This window comes from Meleagris gallopavo, chromosome 7, assembly GCF_000146605.3.
Source record: "Meleagris gallopavo isolate NT-WF06-2002-E0010 breed Aviagen turkey brand Nicholas breeding stock chromosome 7, Turkey_5.1, whole genome shotgun sequence".
Lineage (NCBI taxonomy): Eukaryota > Metazoa > Chordata > Aves > Galliformes > Phasianidae > Meleagris > Meleagris gallopavo.
This window is the reverse complement of record NC_015017.2, coordinates 9,254,966-9,278,815: the sequence shown is the minus strand read 5'-3', so window position 1 is coordinate 9,278,815 and position 23,850 is coordinate 9,254,966. Positions and strand designations below refer to the sequence as shown.

At 34.8% G+C, this 23,850-nt stretch overlaps 1 protein-coding gene across 1 annotated transcript in view; it reads left to right on the top strand.

The window, feature by feature from the left end:
• The window catches only part of LOC100546353 (dynein heavy chain 7, axonemal), a 98,356-nt gene that overhangs the window by 609 nt on the left and 73,897 nt on the right, over positions 1-23,850 (top strand). The window contains 17 exon segments of the mRNA XM_031554142.1: positions 2,446-2,511; positions 2,964-3,072; positions 3,188-3,335; positions 3,692-3,776; positions 3,995-4,175; positions 4,606-4,681; positions 6,626-6,751; positions 8,045-8,164; positions 10,191-10,374; positions 11,928-12,107; positions 13,092-13,367; positions 14,838-14,965; positions 15,134-15,212; positions 17,646-17,870; positions 19,224-19,370; positions 19,946-20,631; positions 23,005-23,191. Of these exon segments, the coding sequence (XP_031410002.1) occupies positions 2,446-2,511; positions 2,964-3,072; positions 3,188-3,335; positions 3,692-3,776; positions 3,995-4,175; positions 4,606-4,681; positions 6,626-6,751; positions 8,045-8,164; positions 10,191-10,374; positions 11,928-12,107; positions 13,092-13,367; positions 14,838-14,965; positions 15,134-15,212; positions 17,646-17,870; positions 19,224-19,370; positions 19,946-20,631; positions 23,005-23,191 (3,003 nt within the window).

The window sequence follows — 23,850 nt, the reverse complement described above, 5'->3', positions numbered from 1 at the left end:
AAAAAAATAATAATAATAATTATATATATATATCTATATATATCTCTCTCTATATATATATCTTCTAGTGCCTCACCACTCTTATCTTCCCTGTCTTATCACAACAGATCTTGCTAAAGAGTCTGCCCCTTCCTTCCTATAGCCCTCCTTTAGATACCGAAAGGCTGCCATCAGGTCTTCCCAGAGCCTTCTCTGGGCTAAGCAGCCCCTGCTCTCTCAGTCTGCTTTGGTAGGAAAGGTGTTCTGTAGCCCTTCTCTGGTCACACTCTAACGTGTCCATGTCTCTGCTGTACTGAGGACTCCACACTTGGACATACCACTCCAGGTGAGGTCTCACTAGTGCAGAGTAGAGTAGAGGGACAGGATCCCTTGACTTCCTGATCATGCTGCTTTTGATGCAGCTCAGGATACAGTTTGCTTTCTGGGCTGCAAATGTTGCTGGCTCATGTTCAGCTTCCTATCCATCTTTACTACCAGGTCCTTTTCAGAAGGGCTGTGCTCAGTCCTTTGGTCTCCCAGCTTGCATTGATGGTAAGGGTTGCCATGACGCAGGACAACATTGTTGAACCCCATGAGTTCATGCTGGAGCCTATCTAGGTTTCTCTGGACATTACTGCATCTCTCAGGTGTGTTGACCACAGTTTGGTGTCATTAAAAATGCTGAGGGTGCTCTCTATCCCACTGTCAATGTGTTTGATGAGGATATTAAAGAGCATTGGTGCTAGTGTAGTTCTAAGTATCAGTCGTCTTATGTAAAGAATGAAGAGCATGTATATACTCAAGGTTCAGAACCAACTGAAGTGACTGGCTCAGGTCCAGCAGTAAGAAAGCTGCTGACAAATCAGGATCCAGTAGATCATGGAATAGTTAGGAGGCTGGAGCATGGAATGTAGGCAGGAAACTGTTCCATGGAGAACAGTGTCCTATAATTATTAAGGTTGGAGAAGATGTCTAAAATCATCCAATCCAACCATCGACCCATCTCCACCATACCCACTAACCATGTTCCTGAGTGCCACATCTTTATCACTCAAATTCCTGAATTTTGATGGAGATTTTCTTTGGATTTTGGACTTTCTGACTTGCATGTGAATCACTACAATTCGTGTAATAGTGTGTCTAAAATTTGAGTGTCCTATAGCACAGCAGCTGCGCTGCAGGGTGACTTGTGGAAGGGTGGCTCAGGTGTGCTTGTACAAACTTCTGCAGCTTTTTTCCACTCTACAATCCTTGCATAAGAAATAAAGCACAACAAGGACAGCTGTGGCATAGATGTAGCATTACTTCACTGCAAGTGCAGCTGTATGAAGAGAGGTGGTGTGTGTGATGCTGGGCACTGGTGCCAGGCTGAGACAGAGGACAAATGGAGGAGCAGCCAAAGGTGCTTATGTTTGCCTGTTTTAAATAACTGTACAAGCTAGTTTGCCTTGTTTGCTCACAGTGAGGTACTGTGCTAAAAACACGTTATTTGGGAATCTGGGCACTGTCAGAGGGACAGCCATTCCATTTCTGTCTCATGCTGAGGGGTCAGCCTTGAGGAAGGGCAGAGAGTACTGGGCAGTCTTTAATGGAAGCTTATGGGTTAGGATAAAGGACCAATATGTGCTAACTGATGAACCTGAATGAAAAACCTAACTGTACGTTTACACTATCTCCTGGTATCTTTTAATTCTTTAATGTTTGTGTTGGCAAAAATATACTTCAAATGCTTCCAGCATAAAATGGATTTTTCCAGGCTGTGATTTGTAAATGGTATTTGGGAAAGTTAAATTTTACATGGAAACACGCTAGAAATCGTTGGAGAAGTGACATGGTTGTGCTTACAAAAATTATTGTATGAGTGCTGCTCTGAGAGTAATGCCTAATATTTTATTATGTTGGCCCACAATGTCAGAAGTGAATCTTGGTGGTATGGCTGCAGAGGTTGAACCTCCCCACCAGTACCCACATTGTTGCTGCACATCAGAGGGACAGTCTGACAAAATGGCGTCTGACATGAAAGTGCATATGAAGCAAAGGTGGAAGTAAATTCTTCCATGCAGAAAAAATGGCACCCATTGACATTCATTAATGCTTGCTGAACATTTATGGAGACCAAATAGTGTTGGGTGATGTGTTTCAGCAGTGGTGACAGTGACAGTGGGTCACCTCCACGGGTACTGGTTTTTATAACACTGCATGCAGGCTCTTGTTCATTGCTGGTGAAAATGCAAAGCTAATAGTGGTGACTCTGTTGGAAAATACTGTTCTGTAGTTGAGAATTTCTTCTATCAAGTAGTGTTATCATATTCTTTGTGTCTGGTGTAGTTTCCATTGACATAAATGGGAGGCATAACTCCCAGAGCAACTATGGATCAGAGATGAAAACAGATTTATAGCTGCTTTAGAAGTTTGTCTGGAAGTCTAATATTAGTAGTAATTAAAATATTTGTGATTTTTCCTAAGGCCGTTCCAAGTGTCAAAGGGAAGTTTGCAAAAGGAGCAGCAAGCTTAATACCACAGCTACCTCAGGTAGTTTTGTTGGATTTTTTGTAAGTTTTCATTTTCAAATATGTACATGGCAGAGTTATATAAAGATTTCAGAACATATTGAAGTGTAATATGTGCATGTTCTCTGCATTATGTACTTGTATTATTCACATTTAAGTATTTGGAAATATGTTTCAGTATTTTCAAAACATTGAAAGTAGAATATTTGAACAAATCTGTAGATGTTTAAAGTATAAAACTAGAGTGTACACAAATATTTGCGTGTAAGTTTAGTGTGCTTATCTCTACTGGGCTGGATATTTTGAAGTTGAGGGCAACATGTAGGTAATAGTTTACTGTATGATTTTTATGCTGCCTTGTTCCTGCTATATACTAAGTTATGTATTTATTTATTTATTTGTATTTAAAATATCTTGAAGTGCTACTAGCACCTGCAACTAGTGTAAAACTAAAACACAAAATATTTATTCCAGGAAAGGTCTCATCAACCATGGCAGCAGACTTGTCCTTCATTCCGCCTGAGTAAAGAGTGGGAAGATGATGAGCCAGATGAGTTTTCTGTAAAAAATGAGTACCCATCTGGTAAGGTTAACAGTAGTTGGTATTACTAAAGAAAATCTTTCAGAAACATAAGGAAATGCGTCATGCATTTTGAACTGTTTTTAAAACTTAATTTCAAAATGTGCTTTTCTGCAAGGAGAATATTTGAAGGCAAGATGCAAGAGACTTAAGATACAAGATTCTAGAGATAATGAAGCTGAGCCATCAACTTCTGAACTGCAGAGCAGCAGTCATCTGAAAAAAAGCCAGGAACGTTTCAGAAGTGCTCTTGTTAACATTTTATTGTGAGTTTAATGATGTTTGAAAAATGTACTTTCTCCTGTTGATAGATGGACCAATTTTTTTTAGTCATTTCAAAAATTTGAAGATTACAATCAAAAGAAAATATGTATATGACAATGAACTGTATCGCTGACTTTAAAATCTGAGTCTTAGCAGGTTGTTTACAAACTTGGTTCGTGCTGCCGTGTTCTTTTTGAATCATAATGTTTTGTGTTTTTTGTAAAGTTTCGCCAGTCACATTTGTTTTGTGCTGCTTATTCATAGCTGGCATATTTGATGGCTATAGACTGCTTATGCCACTGAAATGTATCTGAAGAATGTGATGCAGACTTGTTTGTTTGTTTTGTTTTTATTTCAGGCAGGAAGACATTACTAAAGAATACCTTAATGAATCCCAGTCTCGAAGAGCGGATTCCTCTACAGCAATAGAGAAGGATATTGTGGTAGGTAAAGGCTATTTTCAAGAATATTAAAACAGTGCCAGTTATTTATTGTAAATATAGACAAGATGATTGATACAGTGACAGAATTATGAAAACAAAAAAAGCAGTTGACACTAATTACATTTATTTTTACTAAATAAGCCCATGTTTGACTGAAACCCGCGCTAGTAATTACTATCTAGTACTGAACTTAACCAATGCGTCCTTCTATCCTGCAGAAATACTACTATTACATTCGCCATGGAATTGATACAGCAAATGTAGCCCCACTGGATGAAGCCTGGTTAGATCACGTTTTAGTTTTAATTCCACAGCATTTGAAATCATTTGATGAAAGCATACGTTCACTGACCGATGAAATGAAAGAAGACTATTTTCTGAGTGTAAAGAAGGCTATAGGTAGATTTCTAATATTTACTAGTTTTATCCTAAGTTGATAATACTCAAAAGTGTTTTTGTCATCGAGTGCTGCTCAGTGCTGAGAGCTACCAAAAGCAAGAGAGCTACCGTAAAGCTCTCTGCTTCATGGTAGATGAGGACTTTAATGAAAAGAATATGGTGGTGTTCTTACCCTTGTAATATTAAAAGGTATTATTACTCAGTGTTTTTCATCTTTCAACAATTTAAAAAGATACTTTTTTCTAAACCCCTGTTTAATTGTATAGCTTTCTACTAAATTTCATGTATTTCCAGGTAAAACCATTTATGTCAATGAGTTGTCCATTTGGACATTTTGTTTATCTTTATTTCTTTGCTAAGCTTATTTTTTAATTTTTTTTTCACTTTTTGTTTTCACTTTTTTCTTTTTATTTTTAAACACCTTTCTTAGTTGACTTTGTCTTAAGAGACACCAGAGAAAAAGATGAAGACAAGAAGAAAGATTGTCTTTTACCTCATCGTGCAGAGTAAGAACATATATTTATTCAAATAGACATGGAGAGCAGTGTTGTACAATAACATGTGTAATGAATAATCTTAGGTAGTTTTACTCATTGTTAGCTTGAGCACTGCACAAAACAGTAAAAGTAAACATATTTTAGTTATTAATTATCTCAATTAATGCTTATACAGCTTCCTTGGAAAAAATGTGTCTACCATGAATAATTGCTTGGAATTAGTTTTGTTTTGCAGTGTTTAACTGGTAAGAAGTCCTACATTTAATCTCACAGCATTTGAAAATAAGATACAGAAGGGCAAATTCTTGTGTTTTGAGGTATATGCTTTCAAATACCAAAGGCATTAAAGTATATAGGAGGGTGGTTGTGACAGATTTTACTGAGACAATTTTCATATTGAAAAGAGAAATAATGTGTAATGAAACAGTTATATTATCCCCCGATAAAAGTCCATCCTACAGTTTCTGACTGTAGATCTTCCATGCCTACTAGGAACTGTCATTTTGTGGGACATTGCGGTAGTTTTCATATAAGCTTATTTCGTATGCTTGCATACTAAACCCAAAGTATAACATTGTCCTACTACAACAGTCACTGGCAAAATGATTTTATTTCATTAACTGTACTTGAAATATGAAATTTTCTTCTAGAAAAATATGTCAGATAGATGTGGAAATTCAGCAAGGTTTTTTAACTTCCTAAAGCCAAATTTTTTTTTTTTTTAATCTCCTATAGGATACGAATTCATTGAGAAATGGATAAAAGTTTTATACCAGAATTACCAGTTCCTTGTTTGTGCAATTTACCTAGTTTCACATGCAGATTTAGGAAATACTTCTGATCTGAGATTTGTTGTCTATGCTTGAAGTTCAGTATGGCAAAGCAGCATTTTAGATTCTAATTATGACTTCATTGCTACCATCCTTTCAAGACATTATCATTAGAAGGTTATTTCACAATGTGAATATTCAGAAACCACTTAAAGAGGAAGTGAAAGTTGTTCATGTAGATCCATAGTTCTCTGAGGTGGAGTCTATGTACTCACATACCTACATAACGTTTTCTTTTGCTTGGAAACTCCTCATCAATCTGAGATTTGGTGAAAAGTAGATCTGAGGCAGGTGAAAGTATTATATTCTATTTTGTGAGATCACTGTAAGAAATTCAGAGAGATATGAAACAGTTACAAGCAGTCGAGGAGACATAAGTTATGTTTTTATCTGTGCAAAACTGAGTAGTTCTGTGGTTGATTCCTGAATGAGATTGTGCAGTTCATTCTGTAAAAAACTGTAGTTACAAGCGTATAATTTAAGTTAAAGCAAAGATAGTAAAGGTTGCAATGTCTATTTCTTCAATTGCAATACTCAGTATTTTAATAATAGAATTTAGTTGTCTGTATAAAATGGCAAATGACCCTGTATGAGTTTTTAAAGAAAAAAATCCACCCTATAAATATATTAAAAAAGCCCACTGAAGAAGATTTATGTTCTGAAAAATTTGAAAGCAGACCAGGTGGATTTATAAAAACTCGTCATGAATGTTGACCAGTTGAATATTATGTGTAAACAAAAATGTACTACAGAAAATTATGTATTCATTAGTTGATTACGTATATATGTATGATGATTTTATTAGATTCTTAATATAAGGGACCATAAATAGGCTACAGATCTCTTAAAAGTCCTAAGACCAATAATTCTCTTTTTCTCTTTTTAATATATATTGACCAATATTTGAAGACAGTATTTTTAATACCTAAATAATGAGTAGAAAACCAGATTTATCTCCTCAGCTACTTAAGCTATTTATATAAGCTTTCTGGGATGGAAAACAATTATTTTAATGCAGATATATAAATATTTGGTTTTTAGAACAGCTGTGTCCATCGTACTGTGTTTCTTGTCTTGTTTTTTTTTTTCCCCCTATGTGTTTGTGTTTTGTTTTGCTTTTTAGAATAGAAGTAGTCCCAAAACCTTGGAAAAAGTCTTTTATGTCAGCGTACAGTTACATAAAAGAAAACTTGCATGCAATAAATCCTTCAATGCTAGCTGTTCTGAAGCTATGGGAAACTTCATTTAAGTAAGTGTTGTCAGTATTTCTTAGTTTTTCAGATGCTCAGTGATTTCAAAATCTAGGTAAGGAAATAGTAGATGGTGATATCTTAAGGTTTCCAGGTTGCCTTCCTGAATCTGGGACAGCTACAATATCTACATCAGAACACAGATTGTGAACATTATGGCTTTGTTCAAACACCATTTTCCCAAATACACTGTATTTGTTTGTATGTTCTCTGACTTTATACTTTGAAGAGTTTCTGCCAACTTTTCGTGGGTACAGGTCAAGCTTTCTTATCTGTACTTCCCCAGAAATCATAGGGAATGATTTAAGAAAAAAAAAAGTCACCTTTGCCATCTTATTTCCTCTTGTATTTAGGCATTAATAAGCAAGAAACTGCAAATGGAAGTTAAATTGTTAGTTTTATATTTGGATGAAATACCATCTGGACCTGGTAATTTGTGATTGTCTGTCATTTTGTTTCTATAACTGTTCTACTGAAACTACAATTTATGCCATCATGGCCATTGTACAGAGGATCCAGAATGGAGCTGCTAGAAATCTTACGTTCTCTAAGTCCTTTTTTCTTCTTGGTTTTGTTTTTTAATTTTTCCCCCTCTTTTTTTCTCTTTGTTATCTTAGAGATTGGCAACTTTCCTGCTTCTGACAAGTCTGAAGAAGACTTCCATTTTTGAAATAGTCATTTTAGCTTTTTCTATTTTTTTTTTTTAAGTCATGAATATTCAAAACAATCTGTCTTTCCAGAGCAGCTCAAACTGCTTGCTTGTTTCTTGACTGGTGATGAAAAAGGCAATGAATTGACCTCTCAAGTGCTGTAATGACTTGTCAGGGGTGTTTTTTTTTTTTGTTTTCGTTGTATCTGCTAATGAACAGACAATATTAAATTATTTATTTAAGGAATAGGAATACTGAAAATTATTTCCAAGCCTGGTGTAGATAATTATCTTTATTTCTGCATTGTTTCATAATATCTGTAAAAATCCACCAAGTCTTTGGGAAGGTCGCTGTTTAAAACACTTAGTTTCAATGTTTGATCTCATATGCAGTATGGGATCAAATATATGCGTGGACTCCAACTCTGAAAATACTAATTAATACACTCAAATGCAGTAATTATTATCTCCATTTAAGATAATGTATACAGAAAGTGGTGAAGTACTTACATTTGGTGTTTCTGAAAATAAAATGTTTAAAATAAATAACATTTGAAATATGAAATAAAGTTTTATGGAAATAAGAAAATAATAAGGTACTGTGAATATACTTTTAAAATATTCATGTTATATTCTGTTTCAGAAACTTACGCCTTCTTGATACAGAACTGTTTCACAATAAACAGGAAGCTGAGGAACTTGCATCTTTCCAGGTTCAAGTCATCCAGGAAATTGGAAAATCCAAAGCTGTTCTATCTAGGAAGTATGATCCAGTGTATCCATGTATTTTAAGTTATAGGGAGATCTTTTTCTTTGGGTGTTTTTGAAATTCTGGACTTTTCAGAGAGGGAAGAAATGACCAATTTTAATAATACATATTAAAGAAAGAAATGCAGTGTTTGGAAATGCTTTGAGGCCAGTGAATGAAAATATTTTTGTACATGTTGAGCTTACTGTGATTTGTGTTGTTTTCTTGTTCTGAATTCTGGTATGTTGTGTTTTGCTTTTTATCTCCTGTAGGGCACAGATTCATTGAGAACTGGATAATCAGTGGGACAGGATCAGTATTTTAGTCTATTTTGAGAAAAGCTTCTTTTATTTTGAGGACTCCCTTGTCATTCTTCAAAGAATTGTTGGAGCTATTTCAGATTAGTCTGCTTTTTAAAGTTTCCCTGTTTTTTTTCCACCCTGTTTTCAGGCCATTTAAAACAGCTATAGTACTGAATTCTGAAGAGGTACATTGAAAAAGTAGTGCTTCTACTAGCAATAATTTATGACATTTAAAAAAGTAAATTATGATGGAATTTTTGTGTAATATGACTTGCTCCATCCCTACTTCAAAGAAAGAAAGTGCCTCCTATGGATAGGAGTAATTGAGATTATCCTAATGTTAGGTTAATAACGATACCTGTGTAGAACTTCTGTTAATGAGTTTGGTATTTCAGTTTGTATGTTTTCACTTTTTAACCATTTTTTTAAACCAGTGTCATCTAAAGAATATTTTATTAATGACATCCATTGACATCAGAATATAAGAGAGTTTTTGAAAAACAAAGTGTTTGAACAGCATAATATTTGTATATCCATCTAGCAGTATTTCTGAAAGAAGGACAGTTTTCTTGTTGTGCTTAATATGCTGAAGTAGAAGCATTGTAATTACTAGGTCTTTTTTAGATATTTGTAGCTGTGTTGTATTGTTTGTATACATCTGATCTTTATTCAGTAATCACAGTATTGGAGGGGTTGGAAGGGACCTCAGGAAGTCATCCAACCAACCCCCAGTGATTGCTTCCTGCAGTTTTTTACTACTGCTTTTTTTACTATTCTAGATTTAAATTAAGAAGAACAGCTGTTGTATTTACTAGATTTACTATTCTTGTTTGTTTGTCAGTTATTTTTTTTCATGGTATGGAGAGTTTTTATTTCAGTTGGTCTATAATTGTGTTAGTAACTGCCTCAACTATTTTCATTTCTGTTTCTTTCCAACATTCTGAAAATGTCTTTGTGTTCTTAACTGAAGAATCAACAGTGGGCTGGGCTGAAAAGGACCACAACGATCATCTAGTTTCAACCCCCCTGCTATGTGCAGAGTTTCCAGCCACTAGACCAGGCTGCCCAGAGCCATACCCAGCCTCTCCTTGAATGCCTCTAGAGATAGGGCATCCATAACCTCCTTGGGCAGCCTGTTTCAGTGCATCACCATGCTCTGTGTGAAAAACTGCCTCCTAATGTCTAACCTAAACCTCCCCAGTCTTAGTTTAAAACTTTCCCCTTGTCCTATCACTGTCCACCTCATAAACAGTTGTAAGGCTGCACACTTTTGTGTTTTCATCTTTCCTATTTCTCTCCAGTGCTAGAGCCAGGTTTACACAATTTTGGCTAAGAATGGTACGGCAGAATTCCCTATGGAAAACTTTGACATCTAAAATCTACTAAGGTTACAAAGATGGATAAGGAACTGTGTAGTCTCTGGGACTTAAGTATGCTGCCTATGAGGTCTTTCTGTTGACTTGAGAAATAGGAGACTAGTGCAAGCAGGTGTTTTTGTCTGTCATGGTACTTTTTATTTTAAATATGGTTTCATAGTAGTAGATAACATTTTCAGATATGTAATTCCTTTGAATTTAAAGGTACTACTGTATAAGGTAATTATGTTACAGTTTCCCAAGTATACCTGCAGCATTCTTTGTTCATGCACGTATTGTAAGCATTCAACAATTACTTTAAAACTATAGGTTCATTAATACTAATCACTTGAAGAACTAAGAGAAATATTGTATTCTCCTTAGGTGGCTTCCAGAAGTGCAGAAAATCTTTTACCAAGGTAATAAAAAAAAGCAAATACCCAGCAATGCCAGCACTGCTAAATTAGAGGCATTCTTCAGATGTGCTGCCACTTTAATGACTCGTCAGCTGCAACAATTACTTTTACAATCAATTCAGGACTTTACAGATTTAATTGTTCAACCAGCAGTAAGTACTCTTTCATGCCTCTACTAGCAGCACTGCTTATCCTTGTATCTACAGTTTGTTTCCCGTTGATTTTACTTAGGAAAGAAAACAAAATATGAACTCTGGTCTCAGTTGCTTTCTTGAGGAAGAAAGATGCAGTATTGTAGGTATGCGTTGTTTATTAAATAGAGTTAAAAAACCACAATAACTTACGTCAGAAGGGAAGTATTAGCATTTTAAATCTGTAATGTACAGGAACATGCTGCAGTTAGTTAGGTTTAAAGCAGAAATCCTGTGATATAAGTGCCAGAGACATTGTGCAAGACCAAAAGTGAAACTATTCTTGCTCAGTATTCTGGTGCTACCTCCCTGTAATCCCCATCTGTATTGAAGGCTTATCTTCTCTCTACTGTCAGTAGACATGTCTTCTGTGGTTTGGGGGCGAGAAGGGGGGAAGCAAGAAGAGTTTCACTTTTGGACTTACACAGTGTCTATTGTGGAGATAAACATTTCTCCTTGAATTTTATGTTTTGTAGTGCAACTGAGTCTTTGCTCAGCTTTCCACTAGTACATCCTTGCTCTCAAATATCCAAAGAATCTCTAGCTCCAGAAGATACTGAATAATGAAATAATAATATGAAATGAATGAAATAATATGAAAAAATATGCAGAGAATCTAAGTAAGGAATCATACTATTAAAACAGAGTGTATGATTTCTTTCCTACTCCTTCCCCAACTTGCTTTGTATACTTCTGAGTTAGGTGAGATTTGACGTCCACAGTGCTGTTTCCTGTTGTTGTTAGAAATATGTGTATAATCTCTGATGTTCTGTGTCTGAGTGATTATTCATTATTCAGGCTACATAATGGTGATTAAATGCTTTCTTATGTCTCCTAATGAAAATTTATTATAGTTAGAAGATATCAGAGATACAGAAAAGTTAAAAGATGCCTGATCCAGATTAAAGTTACCATATAAAATCAAATGGTGCCACCAGGGGCAAAAGCATACAAAACTTTTTGTATTGGGATACATAGGAATCTGTACTGCAAAAGAGACTACACCATATACTGCAAATATAGCTCACAGTGTTTCTGAGACTAGGTGTGTTTTTTTTTTTTCCTTCCCCAATCAGGTTCTTGTTTAGTAAATAAAATTAGAAATGATACTTTTTTTTTCTTTTTTTTTAAAACGAAAACAGTTCCAGAGTGACTGGGGTAGATGATGGATGTGTACTGCTGTACCTGTATTTGTATATTCCTATATTTGTGAGGGCTGCTGCTATAATACTACTCTGCATCAGTTTGTGCAAACAACTTTATATTTGTTGGTTGGTGTATAGAAGATACTTCTTATGTCAACTAAAAACAATCTTGTAATTCATCTTAAAATTCATATAAAACTGTTATTTATTATCAGAGACACACTTCGTATTTGCACTGGTATTTTTTGGTAGAATTAGTAATTGTAATTTGCAGTTAAAGTCCTGAGTAATTCCTAATGATCCTTTGACATTTTTTGCATTATTTAGATTAAATAATCTTTTCTTTATTTTTTATTTTTTTCATGCTAGAAGTCAGTTCGAGCCTACGAACACCCAGGTTTCATCCTGAAGGCAACACTTGTGAATGACTGTATTAAATTTGAACCTGACTTTAATGACTATGAGGATGTATTACTGAATGTTTATGCTGTGATGGTTAATGCTGTCAGTGATATACCAAGAGTTGAGACCAAATTATTTTCTAAATTGGTAAGAAATTACAATACTCATGGTTTTAGTTTTCTCATTATTTCTTCATTTAGTTCCTGAGTATTTTAATGAATAGTCCTAATGTCAGACCACGCAGTAACACATTAATATGCTTTGGTGATATTTTGAACTTTCTGAAGTCATCTTTTTTGTATGGTAAGACCCAGTTACTGTTCTCCATGCAAATAAAAAATCATCAGCTATTTTCCTCTCTTCTATTTTCTATAGTAGCTACTACAAATGTATTTTATACCGCAAACAAAATTTCTGCAGGATTCTGATAAAAGGCCTTCATTTTGACACTGGAAATGATACTGTCATTGTAAACATAGAATCTTTTGAATAGACTGTCCTTTAAAAAATCTAAACTGTAATTTTAAAGCAGTTTCTGTTTTGCCAGAAACTTGAATAGCTGTACTACTATTTATAAAAACACTAATCAATAACCTTTAAAAAGACAAATGAAAAGAAGCATCTCAGGCACGTATAAATGCACAAGAGCAAGGTTTAATAGCATCTGGGGGGTTGCAGGAAAGTGCTTTCCACATTTCTAATGTTACAAAATCATTGGCGGATAGCAAGATTGAATTGCTGGTCATTCAGGAAAAATAAAGACAGTGTAGACTAAAATTATTGATGAGTTTATTTGGAATGGACTTTTACTTAGAATTCTGAGTTCCTGAATGAAGAGTTCTTATTCTTCACTTACTGGAGATAAACTTCCATAACCTAGGCTTCAAAAAATTAGTAGTTGTATGTAAATAATTGTGTATTAAAAATAATAATAATAATAATAATAATAATAATTGGAATCAAACTTTAATTAGAAGAAAATTGAAGTAGAATTTAACTTTTTTTTTTTATCCTGTTAATCTTCCATAGTATAACTGATCTACAGAAATAAGTGTAAATTGAAAATGTGGTGTCCTTCTGATTGTTATTTATTTATTCATTTATCTTATTTCTCTATTTTTTTTTCCAAAGCCAAAAGGCGAGTCCCCATCAGCTGTCCTGAAACCTGTAATCCTTGATGAGATCTTGGATGAACATAAGAGAACGATCAGAGAAGAAATTATCAAAGAAAGTGCTGCACCTGTGGAACATGTCAAGGTTTATGATAAGTACAGCCTCCTGATAAACAAACAAGCTGAACAAGATACTGATCAGTTCCTGACTGAGCAGCATACTTTTGAAGAAATGAAAGGAGAAATTATAAAGTATAAGAAACTCAGTGAGGAATTAAAATATACTTCTAGAAAGGTAAATTATAAAAATATTCCTAATTTTAGTGTTGATTTTTTTTCTCTGAGAACACTGTTAGTCAAAATTGATAATAATTAACTGTGAGATAAGTGAAATAAAATTAATTTCTCAGAAAAATAAGCATTTTTTTTAAAAGCATTTCTGGGTTGGATTTGCCTTGCTTTGGACAGGACTGCGTAGGTCCTTTCAAAAATAATGCCTCATATTTATTTCCATGGAAGCAACAGATAAAAAGAGCAGAGTAATGCTATCTGATAGAGAAAATTCCAAAATACAAAAGAAGTAAATTCAAAACACTTTTTTTCAACAATTGCCACCATTGGCAATGCTTTTAAACCAGTGATGAACAAGAGCCTGATTACTGTATTTGTGGAAAAACTGAGTGACCCATTGTTGCTGTTGCCACTACTAAAATGCACCATCCAGCACCTTCCTGTGTCAACATCCACTGTTAGGTTTCCATAAATGTTAAGCAATCATTGATGAATGTCAGTGGGTGCCATTTTTTTTCCACATGGAGGAATTCAGACGCATACCTTTGCTTCAGACGCCATTTTGTCACAAACTCCCCTCTGCTGACATCTGTCACTTGGCAACAACATGTAACGAGATATTGGTAGTATGACAGTAGACACTGAACATTCCCACCAATATTTCCCTCTGATGTTGTGGGCCAGTGTAATAGGGCAGGAGGCATTACTTTTGGAGCATCCCAGTAGATATTCATTGGGGGACTTGTGAAGGTTCTCACAGTATGCTCCTTCCAGATTTGAAATTACAAAAGGTTGTTGGATCTGGTCACACCAAAATTTCTTCCAAGCATCTAAATACATGAGGTGATCCATAATGTGATCCTCTTCTTTTTGTATTTATAACGATGTTCTGTGGTAAGAATTCTTTATTCTCACATTCTGAAAAAGAGCTTGAAGTTTTAAGTGATTTTCTGTAAATTGTTTCTAGCATTCAGTGCAAACTTCTGGAGAAACAAGTAGTTACTAGTCGTAAGGGCTCCTGTGTCTGGAATTCAAGCTCACTTGCCCCATTTAAAGAAATCACTGGATTCTGAGATTCACTGGGAGGCAGAGGCCCCTTGTTTTAATCCTGAACAGTACCACACGTCTACATGTTTCTAAGAGATTGGTGCTTTTTAGATGTACCTCAAACTCTGTAATGTCACCAGTCAACAACCGCTGCTGCCTTCTTACAGAGAATAGATGCCCTTCCTGCATGAGGCAGTAGATTGTCAAGATAAAAAGTGGTGGAAGTAAGATTTAGTTACATTTTGATATGCACAGGGAGAAGAAAAGTTATAAGTATGTATTTTTTCTCTTCTTCACTGTAAAGTTTTAAGACCCCTTTTTGGCCTAAGTGAAATCTTAGATGAGGGCCTTGATGTTGTTTTTAAGATAGTGAATGATTATAGGTAAAAGTTGTTCAACATTTGGGTAACTTAAATTTGTATTGCAGTATTTCCGTCTAGGAATGTTTGAACTGCATTGTGATGAATTAACAAATGCTTTGGCAAAGCGAGCAGATAATATTTGTGAAAAAATTATTGCCAAAATGCTCAAGGATCATCAAGATCTAAGTGTGAGGTAACTCAAACTGAAAATGTATTTTGAAATACGTTTAGTTTTGCTTCCAGTGCTAAACTTCATAAAACTTACAGCATATGATAATTTATTTTTTGCTGTTACAAATGTATGTGATTTGTCTAAGCATGACTAAAACAAAACAAACTTGCCAAATTGTTTGTTTTTCAGACTATGTGATGAATTCGAGAGAATATCAGAAAAAGCCCTTAGTACTCCATCTAGTACACAAGAGCTAATGGAACTTAAGGTACTCCTTCTTTTTAATGAGACCAAGCAAAAACAACTGTGAATACTATTATTCTGTCCTGGAGTAGTAGCATATACAAGTTATGCAGTTGATGGGTGTGATTCTGACCCTCTTGAAGTCACTGGTGCTGTATCTGTGTTAAAGAATTAAAAAGGACAGGTCATCTTTAGCCATGAGGCTAAATGCCATAGCCTGGCTCTTTTAGAAACATCTAAACTCTTCCTCATTGAATCATCATGCTTGCAACTGAACTGCCTACTTAGAACAGTCTTTTGTCTCTGCAGTCATCTGGTGGCTTTTAATCAGGGGTATCTATTAGAGCTCAGTCTTTGGGCCAGTTTTTTTTAGTGTTTTCATTATTGGTCTGGATGAGGAGTTTTAGTGCATCTTCAGTAATCTCACAGGAGATACCAAATTAGGTGGGGCTGTTGATATGTTTGATATTAGGAAGGCTTAGCAGGGGGATCTGGATAGGCTAGATTGATGGGCCCAGTTTAATCACGTAACATGTAACAAGGCTAAGTGCCAGATTTAGTAAGTGCAGCCACTGACTGAACTCTGGTTGAGCCCAAGAGCCAATCCTGTTTTAGTTAATAATGTAGGTATAACTGAGAAGTTCAGTCACAGATTTTTGTGAGGCAAAGATTTCAAAGATATTGTCTTGGAGAAGGTGTACTGTTTTATTTATATCTCCCTCTAGGTAGTATAAGGAGCTAACAATTTCTGCAGTGCAACATACCAGTATAATTAAATTTAGATCCTGTGTTCTTCAGGCTTCTCAACAGATAGTATATTAAAACAGTGAACATTTCCTGGTTCCTCTGATTTAAATTCAAGCAGTTGAATTTGATGTTGAAGACTCAAAATGCATTTGTAATATCCTAAACTAATCAAAGAAACCTCTCAAAACCTCTGATGTAAGGAGCTTAAGTATGTATTTAGTTCTTGACAAGAAACCTTTAAAAAGCACTAATTGGCAAGTTGTATGAAGTAATTTTCTTTTTACATACCGTGTTGAATTATTATTTAAAATTTAGTAGATTAGAGTTTACAGTTTGATAGCTAAAATCCTGTCTTCTCACTTACAAATACCACTTCTGTAATCAAAACTCTGCTGTTGCTTTGATGTATTCAGGCTTCAGTTCTACAAAGTATTTGCATATGCATTTGAAACAACATGACTTAGTGTGTTGCTATTCAGTCAAGTTTTGATGTATGTGCTTGTTATTAAATGTGCAGAATGTAGATGTGTGCTTAAAATATTTTGGGTTCCTGAGTGGTTGGCTGAATTTGAGTCTGAGTGGTTTGAGCTTACGGTGAAGCTAAACATAGAATATAAGAGCAGTATCTTTTTCTGAATAAAAAATAAAATGTTTAGAAGTTTAAATCTGTGCTGAGAATATGGTGCCTTTAGAATACATACGATACTATACGTGTCTGCTGGAAGAATAAAGTCACAAATTACCATACCTATATGTAACGTCCAGTATTTTAACCAGCATCAAACTCTAACAGTTATTCCATATAATTGCTGGAGGGCTGTCTCAGTCTTCTTTTGGATTCTTTTAACAGATTGATTAGTACGGACCTAACAAACAACAGTGTATTCTGATACATAAAGACTGCTATTAAAAATGAGCAGAAGTGTAGATTAAGTGGGTAGTTTATCCCTACCTAAAAATGTTTCCAGTAATTTCACATTATGTCATATTAAGATTTTCTTTATCTTCAATTGTGATATCAGTTTTTATACGTGCTGTTATGTTATTGATCTGTCAAATTGACCAGATTATTACTAATGCAGCTCTTCCAAAGGCTTTCAGAAAGCAATTATTACAGACTGTCATTTAAACTGGGCTGTGTTAACAGTTCTGTTAAGTGTGCTGCATGGAATGCTTACATGTGTCAGCACAGTTCATTGCCAACTCTTGAGATTTGAAAGAAGAGTGTAATTTTTATTTCAGTCATAATGAACAGTGCAGTAAACTGACAATATTCTTTATATTCTTACTTCCAGGGAAGACCTAATCTTAACTGGGCCATCCAGTGCTTTCCTTTCTGAAGTGTGTCTTTATTTCTTTGTTTTGCTGTTTTAAAGTTGCTGGCATCCTGCATTTTGCCCAAATTTGCAGCACTTACAGTAGGCTGTCTGGATTGGTTTTCATTGGTCCCAAGATTTGTGCATACTGTATCAACCATTCTTCTGAGTTTTGTTCAACAAAATATCTAGTAAGGCAATTGTCTTCACATGTTATGTGCTGTAGAAACAGATAGTACCATGCTGCTCCAAGTAAACAAGTTTTTGTATCGTGTATTTCTAAATTTATTATTTTTTCCTAGTAAAAAGTTAGTTTTGAACGATTAACTATTGACTGTGGGTTTTTTTGCATTAAATTATATACGTTAATCTTTCCTTTTAATTTCTGTTTTCAGGCTTGTATACAGAAAGTGGAAACACAGGACATGCTTGAATTGGAGCGGAAGTTAGGGGATGCTTTAAATTGTATTGCTTTCCTGATAGAGTGTGTCAGCTTTTCGCCAGCAGACATTCGACTTAACAGGAACATTTTCCAGTGGTATGCACGAATGCCAGATACCTTTGAAGAGCACAGAAAGATCATTGAGGAGAAAGCAGAACAGTTTCAAGATGGTCTTAAGGTTTGTAATGACATTTAAAAAAATCTTTCTGTTACTGATTTTAAAAAACATGAAATAATATTGGATAGAATAACCTCTTGTATTTTCTCATATATGCAAAAAAGTGTTCAATATAATTTTTTCATAATATTCTTGATACTAACTAATTTTTGTCTGTTTTCCAGTCATTCATATTTCAGACATTGTTAACTTTAAAATACAAGCCACGCATCATATTTTGCTTTCTGAAAGCTCTTTGGTTACAGAATTTTCACTGATGTTGATGAAGGCTGTCTATATGAAATAGTAAAGTTCAGATAGCTCCTTTAAAGACGTGTATGTCTCGAGAAGATCCTTTGGAGTCAATTGCAGTATATGAAATTTATGTTACAGGTCCAAGAAAACAATAATACTAATAATGTATTAATTTATGTGTGATTTTGCTGTTAGCATAATGGCAAACGTCAATTTTATAACATAAACACATCTTAATTCATGTTTGTTGATTTTTTTCAAAAATATTTTTTTCTCTGCTATATTCTTTATTCCATTATAAGACTCTTACATTACAGTTTACTACACTGAGTACTAGGTTATGTCCATGAGGATTGCTAATTATTAAGTTGCTGATGTGTCAGGGTTACTGCCTGTGTAAACTTATGCTTTGTCTTTCTTGTGCTCCCTACTGTAATTAACATTTTGTCTTAGACAGTAAATATTTTGAGATAGTGAGTGTCTGTGTTTATGAGGTATGTTCAAAGAAGTTTTTTTTTGTAATACAAATAACTGTGCAGCATGCACAGTGTTACCTTGGAACAGGTTATTGCTTTGCATGGTCTGATGCTTGGTTGCAGACATTGACCACTACTGATACCTGCTATGACATGTTTGTGGTCTATGTGTAAGTGGTATATATGAGGAAAAAATCTGTCCTTGAACTGTCTGGCTTTAAGACAAGATACGCTTATGTCTTATGAAAATGTTTAGCTTTATCTGTCATTTGATTAAGGTAATCCTATTATTGCATTTTAATCTGTGGTTACTTCAGTTTAGCTTTGTATTATTTGCCTACCAGCTATGTCCATCACAGCTGAAATTTCTGTGTCTGACTATATCCTATGGCATAGCAGAGGGGAAACCAAAGTAACTTCTGTCATTTAGCCCAGTAAGTCACTGCAGCTAATAGTAAGATTCAGGTCAAATTCTATAATGTGAGTGGAACAGACACTAAAGATTTCATATGCCGGATGCTGGATGTCTGCAAGTGTGAAGTATCCTAATATAGTGAAATCAGAATTATTCGTTATTCCTCCTTTATACAGAAGATTAACTTCATCATGATTTTTTTTTTTCTTCTTCACATGCTTCGATTAGATACGGCGTGAACAATTTGTGGAGGACCTGAAAAGCTATTTTAAGCAGGTTGAAGAACTTAGCACATTTGGAGATGTTCAAGAAGTCAATAGATATTTGAAGAAGGCGCAAGCACTAAAAACAAAGTTGGATCTTGCTGCTGAAAAGGTACAGGTTGTAGTCTAAACTAGTCCGATAGTTTGAATTGTAAGGTTTAGCATTTGTGTTTCCAGAGCAATGAGTTTAATTAGTAATGCAGTTACTGATATGTAGCAAAATCGTTCCTTATTCATCTCTGAAACATTGAACGCAATTTACAATTTAAACAAAATTTACTGTACATAATTAGTTGTTGCTATATGATCTTAACAGTATAGTACTTGGCATAGAGGAAAAATGGATTAAGTTTGTGTAGGTTTGCATGGATCTATATTCTGTAAAGTATAAATTCTGACCTCCTGTCTGTTATCACCTCCGTATTGATGCAAATTATAGAGTAGTGTTCAGGTACTGTTTAAATTTCTGGCTGTACTCCTCTATTGATAAGCATAAACGTTGAGCTATCAGAAGGATTGCTTTAACTGTAGTCAGTGGCAGCAGTTGAATAATTGACTAGTTTAGTAACTCAAAACATAGTTTGAAGCTTGTTGAAGATAATAGACAACATCTCTAATACCCATGACAAGGACTTGATAGCACGTAGAGCTTGGTTTATATTTCATACTTCCATTCTCTCTCAACAGATTGATCAATTTAATGCAGAAGAAGAGTCATTTGGATGGCCAGTGTCTCAGTACCCTCAGCACAAAACAATCCGGAATGTTCTTGCTCCTTATCTACGTCTCTATGAAATGATTGTTGAATTCAACAGAAAGCACGAAAGCTGGACAGAAGGGTCATTTATGGAAGTGGATCCAGACAAAGTAGAGGGAGATGTAGGAAACTACTGGCACGGATTGTATAAGCTAGAAAAAACTTTCCACAATTCTCCAAGTGCTTTAGCACTAACACGGCAGGTTAAATCAAAAGTAGAAGAATTCAAGTGCCACATTCCTCTAATTCAGGTGATATGCAGTCCTGGCTTGCAAGAAAGGCACTGGGAAGAAATGTCAAAAATTGCTGGTTTCCCTTTGTCTCCTTCTGAGGACTCAAATCTTTTGACTTACATAAATTTGCACCTTGAACCATTCCTAGAACAATTTGAAACGATCAGTGAAACAGCTAGCAAAGAATATTCACTTGAGAAAGCTTTAACAAAAATGATTTCTGAATGGGATAAATTGGAGTTCACTCTGCTTGCCTACAGAGAAACAGGAACCCATATTTTGTCATCAGTAGATGATATTCAGTTGTTACTGGATGATCACATTGTTAAAACTCAGACTATGAGAGGCTCTCAATTCATTAAGCATTATGAAAAGAGGATAAGGTAAGCTTTTGGTTTTATTTTCCAATAGAAAGTCACTAAGTGATCTTGCCTAGAAGAAATGATAGATTCTGGTTAATCAAGAGTATAGGGCCTTCACTTGTTTTTGTCCTACTTAAGCAGTGAATTAATCTCATCTTAAAGGGCTAAGGCTTTTGTCTGTGTCAAAGAAAGCATTATTTACTTTTAAGCATGCTTTTTACTTCTGATTAAAAGTGCCAATGCATTGGAGAGGCCACAATACAGATTTGACATGGCTCTGGTACTGAAGGCAGCAGATATTGTAACATTGCTTTTGTTTAACCAAATAGTTTAAATTTGAGTTAAAGAAGGAAAGATTGTGAACTAAGAAAATCTAGATTAACCTTTATACATAAATTTTAAAGCTGCTGAATCTTTTAGCTGTTCATTAAAATTCTGTGATCCTGTGATTCTGTGAAAATGTTAATTTAAAATGTTAGCCTTTTTTAAAGGCGATGCAGAAAAATTAAGACAAATTCCAGGGAAGGAATGGAAGGTATTCTTCATGCTAATGCAGAAACTTGAAGTCCAAAATTTAGCTTAGCATGTTAAAAATTCTGTACATTTATCTCTGAGCCCTGTTTTTAATGTGATTTTTGTCTTCAATAAATCCTCTACTTGCTTCATGAATTTCTCAAGCATAGCCGTATTGTGGAAGAATAAGATCTTTCATCTTAAGTTTGGCTACAATTATCTAGCTCTATAAGTACTTCCAAACTCCCTTTAGCATCCAAAAAAGCAATTTCTGATTTCAGCACGTAAGAAACATGTATGCATACTTACACATATATACACATACATTCTGATAAGTACTAATTTTCTTACTACTATTGCATTGTAGTATAAAGTATTTAGCGAATAGTTCCTTGCTAAAGTAAAATGGTTGTCTTTACCTATTTAACTATAAACGGTGTTTAGGAAAAGTGTAAACACGCAATGGTAGTTTCATCCAAATTTGGATGATCTTTTTTTATATTTTAATTTTTAAAGTTTCTTTTTTTTCATCAGTGGAATTTGTGATAGTACAAAGTATAACAATAACTTCTGTAGTTGAGATCTAGATGATTACAGAGTAGTTGCTTTCTCAATAGCCCAACAAACATGTAGAATTCTGGATTCCTGCCTGAGAGTTTTACAAATTCCTTGGTTAAAATTTTGGTATAACAACTTTCCTCTTGGAAAGCTGCATTTTTCTCTACCTTTAGTAAAAGGAAGATCACTATACATGATATACAAATGCCAGTGCCTAGAAGATGAAAGAGGGACTTAGGGTGTGGAGAAGATACATGGAAGAATAGCTCTTGGTTAGAATCTGTAGCAGGTAAATAGGTGAATTAGGTAGTTATATTTTCATATATATCATTTTACTGAATTCTCAGCAGCCCATGTATGATGGTCTTATTGAGAAAATTAGTGTATTTCGTACAGTACGTATTTCAACAGCATGCTCTTTTAAAATATTTCTATCTGCACTGCCCAGTGATAGGACAATTGCAAAATGATGCGCTGTTTTTACAAAGAATTATTTCAAATTGTCTGTGTCAGAGAATTAGTAATACTAATGACATCAGAGAATTGATAATATCATGTCTGTGATACTGGTGAGATAGTGAAAATTATCAAATTATGCTATTAATGATTGTAAATAGTGCAGAAAAACTGAAAGACTCAGAAAATTGATAAATGACTGACGATGGAATAACTGTTGAATAATAAAATTGTGTATATGTATTGATGTGCAATAATATAGATGGAGTCTATCACAAAAATGTTCAACATACACATTGGGAATTTGAATTCAGAAATAATAAGTGATGCTTTAAGTGCCTTATATTGGCTATTTATTACTTGAATTCTTTTAATTAACACTAAATGACTTCCTAGGACAATATCTACATGTTTATGACTTAATTTTCAAGATTATGTTACTTTCATGGCTTTCTTTTGCATTTAGCACACGATTAGACATAGCAATCTGAGCTTTTGTGTATGCCAATAACCAGACTAAATATTCAGTTTCTCTGAACTGAAGTTGTCTATACATACTGTGTGCTAATGTACGTGCTCTGTTTATTTGCTGATACTGTTAGTCTTCTTATTAGATTAATTTAGTCTGTGAAATCCTACAATCAACCTTACAAAAAATATGTAGTTTAAATACATACAGATGATTCTGTTGCAGAAACAAGTGTGGACTTTTTAATGCAGGAAACCAAGCGAGATGAATGTGATATTCCATTGTAGTATTAAAACTTAGGCCTGCTGAACATGCAAGTTGCCAAAAGGGTCTCAGCAGTGTGGGAGGAATGTTCTGGTAGTATCAATTAGTACATTTGAACTTACACTGTTTCACAGGGAATGGGAAGGAAAGCTGTTGTTAGTGCAGGACATCCTGGATGAATGGCTGAAGGTTCAGGCTACTTGGCTTTATTTGGAGCCAATTTTCAGTTCTCCTGACATCATGGCTCAGATGCCTGAGGAAAGCAGACAATTCAATACTGTTTTTAAAATATGGAAAGACTTGATGAGATCAGTTTTTCAGGTAAGTGTCCATGTCTTAAGAATATGGGTTGAATCTATAGTACGTACTAGAAAATTGCTTCTAGTGGCACAGTAATCAGTCTTCTGTTTCTTAGCTCCATTTCTTAGATTCTTTTAAAAATGATTTTGTAGAATTGTTTCATATTGAATCATAGAAGCACTGCTTGGGAGGGATCACTGGGGTTCAAAGTGGAACGCTTGCCAGCACTAGATCAAGCCAGCCACAAACTTCCAAGGACAGAGGCTTTGATGTTGTGCTTTGTAAATGTCTAAGCTGAATGCCCTAAGCAAACATCTGTACCTGTTGCTCCTTGTTGTCCAGTTGTCACTATGGAGAAGAGCTTGGGTCTGTGGTGTTTCCGTTGGTTGGTTGCTGTTTTGCTTTTGTCCTGATTTGTGCTTTGATTGCACTTCAAGTAGTTCCAGGCTCCAGTTAAATTTTACATTGGTTTTCTTCTCATCGTTCTTCCTGCTGCATGTACACTCTCTTCTCCCTCAGCTGTGCCCCTCATGCTCTTCTTCTTCCATCTTCTAATGTAGAAGAAAAATCAGAAACTTATCAAGCTAATGTGAAATCAGCAGTATTCATTCTAGGAAAGAATCAAGTAAAAATAGTAATAATAAAAAGGCAAGAATTTCAGAGCTGTTTGTATGTATATA